General features: G+C 49.9%; 1 protein-coding gene across 1 annotated transcript in view; it reads left to right on the top strand.

Annotated features, from left to right (window-relative positions):
• The window catches only part of PDIA5 (protein disulfide isomerase family A member 5), a 93,362-nt gene that overhangs the window by 17,508 nt on the left and 59,904 nt on the right, over positions 1–15,950 (top strand). The window contains exons 2-3 of the mRNA XM_017855345.1: positions 4,993–5,119; positions 8,195–8,282. Of these exons, the coding sequence (XP_017710834.1) occupies positions 4,993–5,119; positions 8,195–8,282 (215 nt within the window). The remainder of the gene's footprint in view (positions 1–4,992; positions 5,120–8,194; positions 8,283–15,950) is intronic.

The raw sequence follows: 15,950 nt of genomic DNA, 5'->3' as shown, positions 1-15,950 counted from the left end.
CACTAATGCCTGCACGCCCCCATCTTCATGGGATACAACTTATCCTTCTTCTGACCCTGTGGAACCTCCTTGCACCTTCCCATTATCACCCCAGCTCCTGTGCTCGGTAGACTTTCTCTCCTCTGCACCCTGGCTTCAAGCTCCCGCCACGTGTGCCACTGACATTCTCACCAGTGTTCCCAGGGACTTCACCGCCTTTGGCCCTGTCCCAGCCCCTCCCCACTCTGCCTGCCTGTGGATCACTCCCTTTTCTTTAAAAGCATCCCCTCCCTAGTCTCTATGGATGCAGCCCTCCCCACCTCCCTCTTGGTCCTGCCTCCTCCCTCACTGAGGGTGTTTCCTGTCTCCTCCCTCTGAGCCTGGCCCATGGGGACTTCATTTACTTGGTGGCTCACCTTGCAACCTGGAGGATGCCTGTGTTTGATGCCTCACTGTCTACCTGTCCAAAACCTGAGCCTATTATCATCTTCCTTAATGTGAGAGAAAAGCATCCTTCGCTGCTGCTTGTCCGTTCTTCCATCTTTGGCTGTTGTTCCTGCCTCCCAGCCCAGAATTCTGGGAGTCATTTTAGACTTTTTTTCTCTTTCTTCCTCACTTACCTACGAATAGGCATTGGGTTTTGTTGTTTTTCCCTCTGAGGCTTTTGCATTGATCCATGTCTCTCCACTCGCGCAGCCACCCAGCAGGGCCCTCCACTTCCGGCCTCCCTGGCTGCTGCCCAGTCTGAGGTCACGGCCAGATGAGTCTCTACAATACCATGTTCATCCTTTCACCCCCCTGCTAACTGGGCAATGATGCTTCCCACTCTCTTCTTGCACCAGGTCAGGCCCTTGGGCAGACTTTGTAGAGCCCAGCCTGCCCCGCTGACTTCTGCCGTGCTCCAGCCCAGATACCCCCTGAGCTGTGGTCTGTCTCGTTTCCATAGTCCCTTTGGGCCTCCCAAGGGCTGCTGTGGACTCACGCCATCACATGCTGATAGTGGGTGACCTCTGCTAAGGTCAGGTGTGTGGTAACAGTATAATTTGTCATGTTTATAATACAGGGCAAACATTTCCTGAGGGCTTTCAATGGACCAGGCCCTGTGCGGGGCCCTGCCCTCCTCGAGAGCTCTTAATCTTGGGGGTGGGGGTGAGTGTAGGGAGATGGACCCTTCATACGGCTTCCAAACCGGCTTGGCTGTGGATGATGCCCAGTCTGAGCCCCAGCGTCATGTCCAGTGATGGTTTTCAAGCAAAGTAAATTTGCTCAGCACGTTTCTGGTTGGGCTTAACTTCTCTACTGCGTGACTCCAAACGCTGGGTGAGGGGCTTGGCTGGCTGGCTGGAAAGTGGTTTGTTAAATCTCAGTGGCCCTTGGTTAGATGACCTGCGGGATGGACAGGGTTTTATAGGAAGGAAGCTGAGGGTGTGCTGTGAGCCTCAGCCTCTTGTGGTTTCTCTTGTACACACTTTGTTGTCGCTGCAACTCAGCTGCACACAGCGCTGCCTGGCAGATGAGCTCTGGGCTCACCCTCCCTCCTGCCTTCCCTTTTCCTTCTCCCCACTTCCAGAAGTGTGGGTGCCTACCAGCCCCAGGAGAGGCTGGGCTACAGGTCAGAGTCCTGAGGCCCTGGGCAAGAGCAGTTGTTGCTCTCCACTGGTCAGATTATCTGAGGATTAAAAACAGCAGTGAGGCAATGTGTTTTTCCAACAGATTATTTTTTTCCCTTTAATCATGTGCATTGAGCTGTGGAGTTTTCAGTCTGAAGTCCATTAGCTCCCTGGGAGCAGTAGGATAACATATAATAATAATAAAGTTTAGCAAGCTTTTTGGTGAGCTCTTAAGGTGGCCTGCATAAGGGCAGTGGGTCCTCAGGCATTTTACCCTGCTCTGCAGGGTGTGATGAGGGAGAAATCATTCCTTGGCTTCCTCTTGGATGGCTTTACTCTGGGGAGAGGGAAACTTTGAATTCCAATGGCAGATTATATTTAGAAACACTAGAATATGGTCATGTTTCAGTCTTCTTCTCTGCTGAGATGGAAGTTTGTGTTGCGTATTATGGTAACTGATACTCTCAGAGTGCTTTCTGATTTATAAAACACGTTCAATAAATTACCCATTGCATCCTCACAGCAATCCCACGAAGGAAGTATCATTATCTCTATGTCAGACGGGAGTCACTAAGCCTCTAAAAGGTTGAGTGACATTGGCTAGGCATCTTAGCTCTTGAGTGGTAGGGCTCCGACTCAATCCAAGGCTTCTGGCTGCAAAGAGGCAGGGGGCTGAGAAGGCGTGAGCTCATATTAGAAAGACTGGGATTCAGGTCCTGGCTGTACCTGACGAGCTGTGTAATTTTGGTCATATTATTTTTTAAAAAAATTTTTGTAGCAGAAATTAAAACTCCTCTCAGTATGACCAAGCATATCAAATAAGCTATGGTTGCCTCTTCTTATTGACCGTGTTCCTCCATGAGCTCTGTCCTTACTGTGTTCTGGTCTGGTTGCTCTGCAGGCTGTTGAACAGTTGTCATCCTGGGATTTCTATTCACCGTCAATGCAGTAATCCTTTTGTCTCTCTCTTTCATTAAATTCTTTGTTTCCATGTCTAATTTTTCATTTACTTTTTGTTTTAGTGGAAAATGGGTCCCAGTATCTTTCTGAGAAAGGGTGCACTGGTGGTAAATTTTATACATCTGATATCTTTCATCTGTTCAAGTAAGTTTATTTTCATGATTGATGGATAGTTTAGCTGGTTACAGAATTCCAGTTAGAAATCATTTTCCTTGAGAATTGTGAAGCCAATGTTACGTTGTCTTTTGTGTGCTGATGAACAGTCTTATGCTAGTTCTGACTCCTGATCTTTTGTATGTTGTATTTTTTTTTTAATTTGAAATGGTTAGGATCTCCCCTTTGTCAGCAGTGTTCTGAAAGTTTTCAGTGATGTATTTTGGTAAGAGTCTTTTTATTCATGATGCTGGGCCCTGCCATCTGAAGACTCATATCCTTCAGGTTTGGAACATTTTCTTGAATGATTATTTTTAATTTATTTGCTTTTTTAGAGATTGAGTCTCACTGTTGCCCAGGCTGGCCATGAACTCCTGGGCTCAAGTGATTCTCCTGCCTCAGCCTCATGAGTAGTTGGAACAGCAGTCATGAGATACTGTGCCAGGTCTCGAATTAACTTTTTGATAATTGATTTTTCTTTTTTTTCCTCTCTTTTCTTTTCTTGAGTCTCTTTAATTTGGCTCTTGCACTTAATAGGTCCGTTCTCTTATTTTCTTAAGTCCTTTTTTATTTCTTGATCTTTTGTTGTATTTTCTAGGAGTTGTTTTGTTTTGTTTTTTCAATTCTGCTTCCAACCCTAATTATTTCTGTGATAGTTTTACTTTCCAAGAGATTCTCATGATTCTTTTGAGTATTTATTTTCTTCATATCATTCTATTCTTATTTTATGGATGCACCATTTTATTTCTCTGAGAATAATAATCTTCTTGTTTTCTTCTGTGCTTTTAATTTTCTTTTTCTTCTACATTTCATCTTTCCATTGGTTTGTTCTGGTCTCTGTCTTTTGTAACTGGTGAACCTTGATCATCTGTCTGTTTTGAAGAGCAAGGTACTAGCCCATGGACTGGCAGCTCTGTGAGTGTGTGGAGGGAGTGGAGAGTGCTTGTTTACTGGGAGAGCCTCACAGTGGAGATTTGAGCAGGAACTCAGCTGATTGAGGATCTCCAAATCACTGTCTTTAGGTTGTTTTTCTTATGCTTCTCAGTTTCCCCAGAGGGAAATTCTCTAATCTCTTGCCTGGGGAAAAAGACTGGCAGGTGGCATTCCAGCGAAGGGAAGGGAGATGCTGGAGGCTGGGAGCTTGGAGGAATGAGTGATCTCACGATTCAGTTTGTAGACTTTCTCTGAATCTCCTTGTCTTTTCTGACGGCCATCCTCCTACCCTCTGCCGGGTTATCTCCCAGTGGAATTTTTCTTACTCAATCTCTCCATATAGTAACCCTCTTGCTTTCTGTCAGGTGGGCAAGGGGCTGTTGCCCAGCTGTGCAGTCTGGGCAAGGGGATCTGCTTTGTGTCTACTCCTTATTCACACTTTTAATAAACCCCCACCCACTGCTTTTAGCCCACCATTGTGCCTGCAGAGGTGCCAGACACCTCCAGTTCCCAGAGTTTCCCAGGGTTCTCTGGGGGAGAATTGGCTCATTTCTTGTTGACTAACCTCCTGAGATCACTTGCCTGAGTAAGAAAAGCTAAAAGTCTCTCACCCATCCATTCCCATCCTAAGCATTAAGGGATGATCTTATTTCTCTGTATATTTTATGCTTTGGTGCTGCTAGATGGGATGGAGTTTTTACATTGCCCAAGAATATGACATTGGGGTAGCATGAGGAATATGGACAGACATTGACCTCCCAGGGGGCTCTCGACTGATGTGTAACAATGCAGAATGTTTATAAAAACCTCCCTTGGTATCCTTGAGGGATTGGTTCCAGCATCCCGCCTCCACAGGATACCAAAGCCCATGGATGCGCAAGTCCTTTATATAAAATAGCATGGTATTTGCATCTAACCTATGCATGGCTTCCTGTATACTTTAAATCATCTCTAGATTGTTTATGATATCAAATACAATATAAATGCTATGTAAGTAGTTGTTATACTGTATTATTTTTATTGGTATTATATTTTACTGTTATCCTGTTATTTTTTATGTTTTTCAAACATTTTCCATCCATGGTTGGTCAAATCTGTGGATGCAGAACCTGCGAGATAGAGGGCTATGTATATCTGTAGTCCATACAGCCTTATAAAAGTGCATGGGGAAGGAAGACTGGGAGTGGGCTGCGGAGTGTCCCTAGAAGTGAAGAAGTAGGTGTGGTGCATGAGATGTGTTGGTTTGCCCTCATCCTCTGGAAGGAAAGCAGCTTTAGGCAGCACATCTGTGGGCACTGATTCTTCTGGGGCCCAGCCAGAAGCTGGAACTCACGGTCGTTGGCTCCTTGATCCCCAGGTGGTCCTGCCATTGTGGCTGTCTTCTGCAAAGGTCTCCTCACTCATTGAGAGAATCTCTGACCCCAAGGACTTGAAAAAACTGCTCAGAACCCGGAATAATGTACTGGTGCTTTACTCCAAATCTGGTGAGTGTCCCTTCCCAGCCTTGAGGTCAACCATTGGGGTAGGAGGGGATTCAGGGGAAGGAAGGGGGTGGACATGGAAGGCAGGAGACCTTAGGATGAAAACCACTCAGGGAGGGTCCAAGGGACATGGGGTTTGTCAGCTTTCCTCAGAAGACAGAGGCAGAGGCATACAGGAGCATTAGCTCTGCCACTTTCTGATCCCAGGGGGTGGTTCCGTTTCTTTTGATGAGTGTTTGTTGGGAAAGTCCTCTGGAGCCCCTCACTCCTCAAGAGGGAGAGGGCATGTGTGAAGTAGGATGGAGGATCACAATGGCAGGCACTGGGGATGGATGTCCTGGCTTCCTGCACAGGCATGGGGCCGATCCCTGCCAGGGCATGCTTTGCCAGAGCTGTTGATTAACTGGCCAGGCCGGCCTGTTGCCAGCTGAATGGGCCCCAGGCTTGGGAGCACTCACCCCAGCTGGCAGCCCTGGCCCTGCCAAGCCCATCTGTCCTGCTCTGGGATCAGATGCAAGACTGAATTTGGAGTGGGCTCTAAGCTTGGGACACAGCATTTCTTGGGGGCAGGAGCAGCAGCCTGCCTCTCTTCTGACCTTGAGACTGGCAAGGACATAGCAGATGGAGAGAGGTTTGCTTGGCTCTTGGCAGTGACTTTGGGGGAGGGTGAACGCTGACTCCGTTGAAGTTGTTCCAGCGGAGTTAAGTGTTTTTTGCTGCTTCTAAGGATGCCAAGTTTTCTGTGGCCCTGGAGAAGCAGCAGCCAATGGCTGGGCCAGTTCCGGGCCTAGGTTTCCCCGGCAGCTCGGCCTCAACCCTCACTGGCACCTGAGGGATGATAGAGGCTCCAGATGTGCCTGCATTCTCCAGGCGTCCCTGGCGCATGGGATGTCTTCACTGCCACTTGCGGCTGCTGCTTCCCCTTCTGAGGGTCTGACGCACGTACCCCGAGTGCATTGTTGGAAGCCCAGCATGTGACTAGCATTTCTCTGCTGTCACCTCTCAGGAATAGAGGTGACAGCAAGGGAAAGGGAAGCAGTGTACTCTTGAGGCCTGGGGCATAGGGCCCTGAAAACATGTGGCTTGCTGCTTTGGATACTCCTGGAGTTGGAGCTAGGATGATTGTCAGTGATAGACACGTTCCATTCGTTCTCTAGGGTAGATCCTATCATATTAGCTCATCATAATACAGTCTAATTTGCTCCTTTGCCAGGAGGGAGGCAGTGTGGGTTGTCAGAGGACATCCAGTATACAAATGAGGAAATGGAAGCTGGGAGTAGCAGACTCATTTGAGATCTCCTAGCAGCAGGTGGGAGCTGGTCCCCTATGCCCCACTGCCTCTTATTTTCTCTGATGGAGGATGGGAAGAGAGTATTGATTCTGCAATGAGAGAAGGGCTTTGAGATCAGAATGGGGCAGAGGCTGGAAAATCATTAGGGAAGTTAGAGAGTGGAAAGGTGGGGCCTGTTGTCAGGAGCTTGCAGGGCAGGAGGTAGCGCCTAAGTTCTCTTTCCCTCACCCGACCTGTCTTGAGCCATTGCGAGTAGAGCCCCCGGTGCTTCCCACTTGTCAGCCTACCTCCTGCTTTCATTGCCTGATGGGGCCTGGGCAATTATTTTAACTTCCTGCCTCCTTGCCCAGGCCTGCTGCACGAGAGACATGTGACCTTCAGTGGGGTTTTGAGCAGTGCAGAAACTGGATTTTCTTTGCTCCCTCCCATCCTTCCAAGCAGTGCCTCCTTTTCCATGGCTGAAATGCAGGTTAGGGCAGGGGGTACTTTATCTTGCTCTAGTTTATTTCTCCCCCTCCCCTGCTTCCCAGAACCCAGTCCGAGCAGTGAAACAATGGCTTCCCCACTTCAGTGGCTCGCCCTCCTCCTGTCCCCCAGCCGTGGTTTCCTGGGAGTGCCTCCTCCGAGTGACTCCGTGCATGTCTCTTGAGCGGTACTTTTGTTTGCTTCTGTGAAAGGCTCAGCATGCTCTGTATTCACAAACAGCTACCATTATCCACACTAGAAAAGGCGATCTGTGAAGGCACATGATTCAGACATCATTTCTGCTTGGCGTGGGGATGTATCACACGGTTTCTGGCGGGAGAAAGCGGCAGATTGCTCTCCCCACCAGTCTTTGTCTGGCAGGACTTTCAAGTGAGCTCACAGGTGTCACCTAGGAGAATGTAACTCAGGAGCCTGCTGGCCATAGGAATCAAACACTGGCCACAGCCACTTTGCAGTGGATCATTGCAGGCTGGCAGTGCTGAAATCCTGGCCACAGAGGCTCTGTCCCTAAGACCCTGCCCTCCCACAGTAGTATGCGGGTGCCTTGCCCTGACCCATCAGGATTGACACCTGCACCAATGAGAAAGTCTTCCTTTCTTGCGATCACTCCATCCTGTCCTAAGGCGTGGTCCACATTCCTGCAACTGACTCCTGGAGGTGCTGTCAGGACCAGCTCTTGCCCCATGGCTTCTGGGGAAGTGGGCTGTTAAATGGGGCTTAGGTGTCTTTGGCATTGGCACATCAGAGCCTAGTGTCACATATAGACCTCATTTTACCACCAGGTTGTACTGAGCTCCTAGATAAGTGTGTGCTCCACGAGTAAAGGAAGGATCTGACCCCAGCTCTCGTCAGCTCCTAGGTGGGGTGCCAGGACATTTGAACCTGGAGTCAGCAACATCATTCCCTACTTTAGTTATAGGATTGTCGTTGTTTATGGAATTTTCAAAATGTATCCCAGAAAGACATGAGCCAGAGACTTTACTGGCCTTGAGGATCTGGCTGAGAGATTCTTGGAAGAGTAAAGTGTGAGGTGTGGCTTAAGGTAGGGTGACTTGGGGGTTCTGTGTCCAAGAGGAAGGCCCCTGAGGATGGTGGGATCAGGGGTTTCTGAGAAGAGCCAGGACTATTCTTGCAGCACAGGCCCTGGCACTGTTGAGTGCAGGGATGGGTGTTTTACCTGGTGCTCAGGACTTTTCCACCCACTCTGGGATTGGTCTCCATCCTTCCTCACCCCTGAGGGAAGATGGCAGAGGTGACCCAGTGCCTTTGGGCAGAGGTGTTTAATTTTCTGTTTTTTACAGAGGCGGCAGCTGAAAATCATCTCAGGTTACTGTCCACAGCGGCCCAGGCGGTGAAAGGACAAGGCACCATCTGCTGGGTGGACTGTGGGTATGTGCTGGGGCCTGTGCCGTGTGGCTGCTGGGCAGGGGCACTTGGGGCTTTGATGGGTGGGGACGGGAATTGTCCCTCGATTAATAATCTGGGAGAGAGGATGCGATGGAAAGGTTCCCTCTAGTGATACTTCAAGGTCACTCTGGACTGGAAGAGTGGTGTCTGGCTTTCCACCCCTTTCTTCACAGCCCAGCCCCCTTTCTTCCCTTTTTCCATAGAGCTTTCACTTTCTTCTATTTCTGTGTGTTGCTTTCTTCTGTCTTCCCAGAGGGAGGTGAGTGGCAGAGGGGGCCTTCCTGTCTTACAGAGGGTGGCCTTGATACCCCGAGAGGCAAGGTGATTTTCAGGATTACCCAGCAGGTTTGCCTGTGATGGGTCCGCAGCAAGAACCATGAGCTTTACCCCCAACCCAGGACATTACCACTAGATGCCTCTGCTGCCCAACATGCAAAGGTAGAATCAGTGGGTCGAGCTGCCTGTGCCTTGGCTTCTGAGGGGGCCCAGGCCTGTAAAGGTCTTCTAAATCTGCAATATAGCTACTATTGCCTGAGTAATACGCCCTGTTACTACCCTGCAGGTTAAGCGAACATTTATGGTACCCACCCCAGTGTAATCCTCTTCCTCTTCAGTCTGAGTTCTAAATGGTTACTTTTCAAGTGAATTTTTGGGACACAACTGATTTATAAGTTGATAACCTCAAGTTTGTTCTGCCTGTGATTAGAGAGCATTGAAGGAGATTCATATTTTGACAAAGCACTGAGTGAAACTAGGATAATAAGTCTTAGCCAAGTGGTGTGTGCTGTAGAGGGTGTGCGTGTGTGTGTGTGGCCTCATACTTCCAGATTCATTCAGATACTAACTGAAGAGAAAAGGCTGCTCACCAGGCAGTAGGTGAGATCTTAGCCATTGGTTAATTCTAGTTCATAGTTGATCCGAAAGAGTGCTTGCCTTCCAGGCATCTCTCTGTCTCCCATATTTGACCAGCCATGCTCTGTGTGACTGGCAGAGTAACAAAGCCTGTTAGGTGGAGACAAGGCACTTTGGAATTTCCATATCTGGAGATGACAGCAGTTCTGCCAAGCTGATGGAGGCTTATTGTAGGGAGTTCTTACAAGGCTTGTAGGTGGCAGAAATGGGCAGAGGAGCTTTGACTTAGTTGCTATCTCCACCTGGGTCCATGTGGCAGACATTACCGGGCATTTACTACGTTCTTTGAGAACACACAGATGGGTAACTGCATCCTCAAGGAGCTCAGTATGTGAGAAGAAGGCAGACACTTAGCCCAGTGATTCCAATGTCAGGTGAACAGTGCTGCAAACACAGACTATATGTATAGAGGGAGAGCCCCTCCATTCTGCCTGGAAAGGTTGAGAAAAGCTTCACAGAGGAGGTTGTGTTCACATTTGGTGCAAAGACCTCAGAGCACAATACCACGTGCTCACAGTGCCCTGGCTTTCCCTGCAGGCGGCCACCTATGGAGTGGACCCCCAGAACTGCCTGTGGAGGTGAAAGGCCTGCTGCTGTCCCTGAGTGGCCTGGAAAACATGCAGCGCAAGGTGCCTGAGTGAAATGGGGTCCGGGGTAGTGGGTGAAGACAGACTATGGAGATTCAACTTCAGGACTCAAGTTTGGAAACATGATGTCTGGAGTCACTAAAAGTGCCAATGAGAACATCCTGTGAATTTCCACGTGCTCAAATTAAAATTGGGGCAGGGAAGCACCTTGGAGCTTGAAAGAGTTAACCCGAAGACAGAAGGATGGACTATTCCATGTAGTTACCTCACTCTGTTGAATTTATTGCTGTAAGAGGACATAGAAACTGAAATGTTAGATAGCTTTTAAAATAGTGTGGATAAGTAGGTGAATTATGGAGCCAAAGTGGATTAAGTTGGACTCAGGAATATCTGGGTATGAGTTTGAAATTAGAGGCAGGGTGCAATCTTTCCTGAGTAGCCCAAGGTTCAGAACTCTGGGCTGTGGCCCAGGTAGGCCACCCTAGGTGGCAGCTGTCACGAACCACTGTTGGAAAAGGAGATCTCCAAGAACTCAGCTGCTGCCCTCCAGCTCATTCACTCCTGCTTCTAGACTTCTAAACTTGCCTGGAATCATCAGGACATGGGGAGCCCCCGTGTTAGCTCCACAGAGCCCTGCAATGAGAGCTCTCACGGTTGTCCTAAGTATGTCCAGTCCATGTCTGTGGGTCTGTGAATGAGACACACCCAGGGATGGGCAGAAGTGCCATTGGGAACTTTGCTTTCTGGTGCTGTCTGCCGAGGAGCGAGTAGGTGGCACAGGGCCAGGCTACCTTCTTTATCCTTGTCACTGTAAAATAGCAGGTAGCCAGCCAGAGCTCACCTCCCTCAAATGGGCCCTGCTGAGGCACCCATCTCTCATCGTTCCCAGCTCCACTTCCTGCCCTGCCCACGAAGGGTTGGTGGCTAGGATGGGGACAGGGCTTGGGGTTGGGGTGACCAGGAAGGTCAGGAGTACACAGGCCACCCTGCTTTTCCCTTTAAAACGCAGGTGAGGGGAACAGGGAGCGTCTGGGGTGAGAGAAGATGCTACTCCAGGGTTGAGGTGTCTTTGCAGGCGTGTGGAATAAGGGAGAAAGCCTTGGGCTTTGGAGGGGGCCCGGGCTGACTGCTGACTAGTTAGTTAGCTGCGCTGCTCACTAGCCCTGTGACACCAGGCAAGTCGGTCACCCTGAGTCTGTTTCCTCAGCTGTGAAATGGGACAGCGATACATGTTCTGCCTTCTTTCCAGGTCTGTGATGAGGATCGGGTAAATGAAAGTTCTTTCTAAAACAGGAAATACAATTTAAATGTGAGACACCATTCTCCTAGTGTTGTTTTTCATCTAGACAAGTTTGTTCAGGAGGAAGCTGGAGGGGGAGAAATGGTATGCTTATTCACTCAGCAACTGTTTACTGGGTGAGGACCCCTTGGTTCTTGTAAAGATGAACCTGAAGAAGGTTTTGGGCATGGGATTGAGCCCCAGGCCATGGGTGTTTTGCTCTGACCCTTAAGAAGTATAGGGTACAGGCTGGGCACAGTGGCTCACACCTATAATTCCAGCACTTTGGGAGGCCGAGGAAGGTAGATCACCTGAGGTCGGGAGTTTGAGACCAGCCTGACCAACATGGAGAAACCCCATCTCTACTAAAAATACAAAATTAACTGGGCATGGTGGTGCATGCCTGTAATCCCAGCTATTCGGGAGGCTGAGGCAGGAGAATCACTTGAACCCAGGAGGTGGAGGTTGCAGTGAGCCGAGATCGTGCCATTGCACTCCAGCTTGGGCTACAAGAGCAAAACTCCGTCTCAAAAAAACAAAAGTACAGGGTGCAGTGGAATTTGTAGGACTAAAGGTCAGAAGACCCAGCTTTGAGTCTAGGCTCTGACATCAAATAGCTGTGGGGCCTTTGGTAAGTCACTGCCCCTCTCTGGGCTTCAGTTGAATCTTCTGGGAAATGTGGAGTTGAGTCTTCCAAGTTGCTCTCATCCCTAAATAGCCTGGTTCAGAAAATGCTGGAAGCTTCCAGGCTTGGTGTGTGTGTGTTATAAGCATGGTGGTGGGCGCGTGCCTTCTAGTCTTTGAGGGGGGTCTTTTTCTCTTTGTGCCCCTCCCTCCCCATTCCCCATTTTAGAAGGGTGCCTATCCTTCTCTCTGAGGTTCTCTCATGTCTCCCTCTTTTCTCTCCCCTTATTAGGTTTCTGTTCTCTTTTCCCAATCCTGAGTCCAGGACTCCCCGCAACCTTGCACGGCCCTTTTTGTTTTTGAGACAGTGTCTGTTGCCTAGGCTGCAGTGCAGTGTCACAATCTCAGTACATTGCAGACTTGACCTCCCAGGCTGAAGCCTTCCTCCCAACTCAGCCTCCCCAGTAGGCACATACCACAATGCTCAGCTAAGTTTTCTATTTTTTTGTAGAGACCAGGTTTTGCCATGTTGCCCAGGCTGGTCTTGAACTCCCAGGCTCAAGCAATTCACCTGCCTCTGCCTCCCAAAGTGCTGGGATTACAGGCATGCGCCACCGTGCCTGGCCCGGCCTTCTTTTGGCCTCTTTTCTCCTCTCTCCTTTCTATATGGATATTTCTTTTCCTTTTCTTTTTTTAATTTTTTTTTTTTTTTTTTTTTTTTTTTTTTTTTTTTTTTGCTTTTCTGGCTCTTTCCTCCCTATTCCTCTATGCACACCTGCAGGAACACACAAACACTTCTCTGCTGGTTTTCTCCCTGCTCCAGGTCCTGTAACTTGTTGCTCTGGGGTGTCTGTAGGGCATCTGACTTCTGTCCAGGGTTTTGTCAGCTTTCCTTCTCCCTCACTCCACTCCTGGCTCAGACCTCGACAGCCACGCTCAGTCTGGCTGGTGGTGGTTGTCCGGCTGTTAAGCGGGTTGTGTGTGCGGGAGTTGGTATTCCCCTCGTGCCCTGCCAGCTGGGCACTGGGGCTCAGGCTTGGCGTGGAGTGCTGCTGTCTGTGAAGTTGAGCTGGAGCCAGCATGGAGCTGTGCCTGGTTTGCTAATTCCTGAGGCTGCATCTCACAGGGGGCAAGGCTGTCCTATCAGGTGCTTGCTACTTTCTTTTCCTTAAGGCTTAAGGTCATTGCTTAACCACATCTGCTTTCTTCCCTGCCCTCCTCCCCATCTGCTTGATTTCTCTGGAGCGGTGACAGCTTCCCAGATGTAAGATTGGGGACCTGCCAGAGCAGGCATAGCATATTTTAAAGACTTATGTTTTCTCCTAAAAACTATTTGAATTTAGCATTTGCTCTTCAGCATGTTCAACATTACTTACCAGGGGGTAAAACAGACTCCCAGAAGAAGTGCCATGTTTATCTTGTGGTTTCAGATACCGTCCAGCATACCACCATGCCCTTGTTGGAGTGACACATCCCCTTGAGGAGCAGAGCCTTAGAATTGCTGGGCTGGGAGGGCAGCAGAGGGGAGGCACCTTACATATGTCTTCAGAAAAGCCATGTTCCTCTCTCTTTTTCCCACCACTCTTACTAACTGTACTCTGTAATCCAGACCCTGTGATGCACCTTCCTGAGGCATGTACCGAGGGAAACAGCCAACTCGGGGAGGAGCCCTATTGTAGGGAATCCTTCCTCCAGAGGGTGCTACGTGACCACCACGGCCTGTCCAAGTTCAAGGTTCAGCTCTTCCAGGACTTCTGTCTCATTGCCTCCTGACTTGTATCCTCCAGCCACATTCTTTCACATCGTCCTTGGTACTTGGCATCAGGCAGTCACTCAGTATTTCTTGCTCAGCACTCGCTCCCCTTTTCTTCATGTCCTTGAAGTGAGGACACTTTCTACCTTTCTTCTCCTACCTGTCCCCAGGGGATCACGGGTCCACCTGACCAGAATCCTGCCATGTTAGACCGGGGCCAGTGGGAGGAAGAGAGTTATCCCTTCTTTGATGGGGAAACGGAGCTAGAGAGGCTGGGGTAGCTGTGGGCACAAAGTTAATGTTAAGACAGGCAGAAGCCTTCCTTCTTGTCTTCAGTGTGGTCTTGTTTCTACCCCACCAGGAGGGGCTGAACATGGTCTGCCGTGGACGTGAGAACCCCAACTGTGGCTGACTGAGGATCCGGTTGGGAGGCGAGGAGAGAGATGACAGGGGTTCAGAGGTTGTTTTGTCTCCATTTTTTGCCCCAGGTTCTGGCTCGTGGTTCATGTGTCAGGATATAAGGCAGCCTGTCTCAATGCTTTATTTAGTCTGACTTGACCCCGTAGAGAAATCAAGCTCCATTCAGTTTATGTGGATAACTCTGGCATTTTGCAGCTCAGGAAACTAAGGGTCCTGCCAGAGGTCGCTAATGGCAGAGCCAGATGTTGAAACTGTCATTCTAGTGGGCTGTGGTACTTAGGCTGGACTCATGAAAGACCTCAGACCCCCACCTCCTGACTCCGCCGTCTCCCAGACCTTGTTTTTTCTCTTTCTTCCTGCTCTCACCCCCACTTGGATCCCTGGGCCTGACTCCCGGGAGTGTGTGTCTCCAGTCTCTTGGATAGTAATTACTACACAGGAAAATCAGTCTGTGTACCTGCAGCAGCCACTCCTGACTAGCAGCCAGCTGTCCCATGGCAGATGCAGATGGAAACACCCATGCCCATGTGTCTGTCTGGGTGTGGGGGTGTGGGGTGGGGAGGGAAGTGTATATAGGCCTCTGCAGTCTTTCCTTCCACATTCTCCGTGGAAGAGAGCCAAGTGAGGTGGGGAAGGATAGGATGGAGCAGATCAGTGGCCTTGGTGCCTCATTCCTTGGAACAGTGGTGAGTAAATGGGCAGAGGGATGGCTGGTTCTTGCAGGACAGGGGCCAGGGGAGTGGCGGGTGAGGGTCTTTGCACTGCCAGCCCCTTTTCCATGACCCATGGTGGCGTTCTCCATCCCCTCAATTCTAGCAAAGCGTCTCGTTTTCCTGCTCACTGCTTTGTCTCCTTTCTCCCCTAGAGCCTCAATCACTGCCAGGGGGAGGGAGGTAGGCAGTAGATCAATTAATTGTACTTAATCTCTCAACTCAGATCCTTTTAAGTCTCTGAGCTTAGGTAATTTTCTCCCCTACTTGAACTCTTCTGGTATTTATTGTCTGCACTGCACAATTAGTGTGTGCGCACATGCTTGCGCACACACACACTACTCACACTTATACACTCTGAGAGACAGAACTATGGGAAGGAAGGGAGCAGTGCTGAGAGAACATTGTCAGGAATTGTCATCTGGCAGGATTCCTGGAGCTCGATAGACGGAGCCCAGAGATCCCAGAAAGCCAGAAACGCAGAGCCTCACCCCAGCAGCGGTAAGATAATATCATTCATTTCAGCCATTCAGTCAGGTGATTTATAGAGTGCCTACTATGTGTCAGCTGCTGTTGTGCCACTGGGGAGATAGCTGTGCACAAAACCAAGCCCTTGGCTTCACGGAGCACATGTTTCTGATGGGGCAGGCGGTGGACAAGTTGGTCAGATGTTGATAAGCGCCGTGGAGAGGAAGACAACAGGGGAGGGGAGATTGGGAGTGCTGGATCCAGTGGCCCTCAGGTCTGTGCCAGAAGTGTGCTCAGAGGGGACAGGAAGCCTCCTCCCCACTCACCTCTCAGGGAGAGAAAGAATGCAGGGGATGGGGAGAGGAGAGAATCCTTAGGAGTGTTACAAAACCTAACAAGGAAGGTGGCACAGAGTCTGCAGTGAGGGCTGGTGGGGTACTTGCTTAGGTGGAGTGAGGGCAGGAGGCTGCGCACTGGGCTGAACCTTGGAGGCCAACTGAAGAACAAGCAGGGGTGCCTCTGTGGCTCCAGCTCTACCAGCCAACTTAGTTGATTTGGATTCTTAGTCCTAAGACTTGCCTGGGCCCTCAGGGAACCTAAGGCTGCCGTCGTGGGACTTTTTCGTGGAAGGGTTTCCCACAGAGTGGACCGGGATTGGCGTGGGAATGAACCAAGCCCCTGTTTCCTCCCTCTGCTTTGTGATAGTCACAGGCAGAGGCTGCCAGCCAGGCTTGATGGAAGAGAGAGGGACATGGGGTGGGGATTCTCCCCTCCAGTTGCTGCCTTGCAGCGTCTGAGCCGCCCAGGCAGGCACTGCAGCGTGAACGGAGAGGCGATGAGCTGGCCCTTTGCATGCCGCGGGTGCCGGGATGGGGCTGATGGGGCTGAGGGAGGCCG

The sequence above is a fragment of the Rhinopithecus bieti genome, unplaced genomic scaffold, assembly GCF_001698545.2.
Source record: "Rhinopithecus bieti isolate Rb0 unplaced genomic scaffold, ASM169854v2 scaffold_39586, whole genome shotgun sequence".
Taxonomy (NCBI): domain Eukaryota; kingdom Metazoa; phylum Chordata; class Mammalia; order Primates; family Cercopithecidae; genus Rhinopithecus; species Rhinopithecus bieti.
This window is presented reverse-complemented; position numbering and strand designations above follow the sequence as displayed.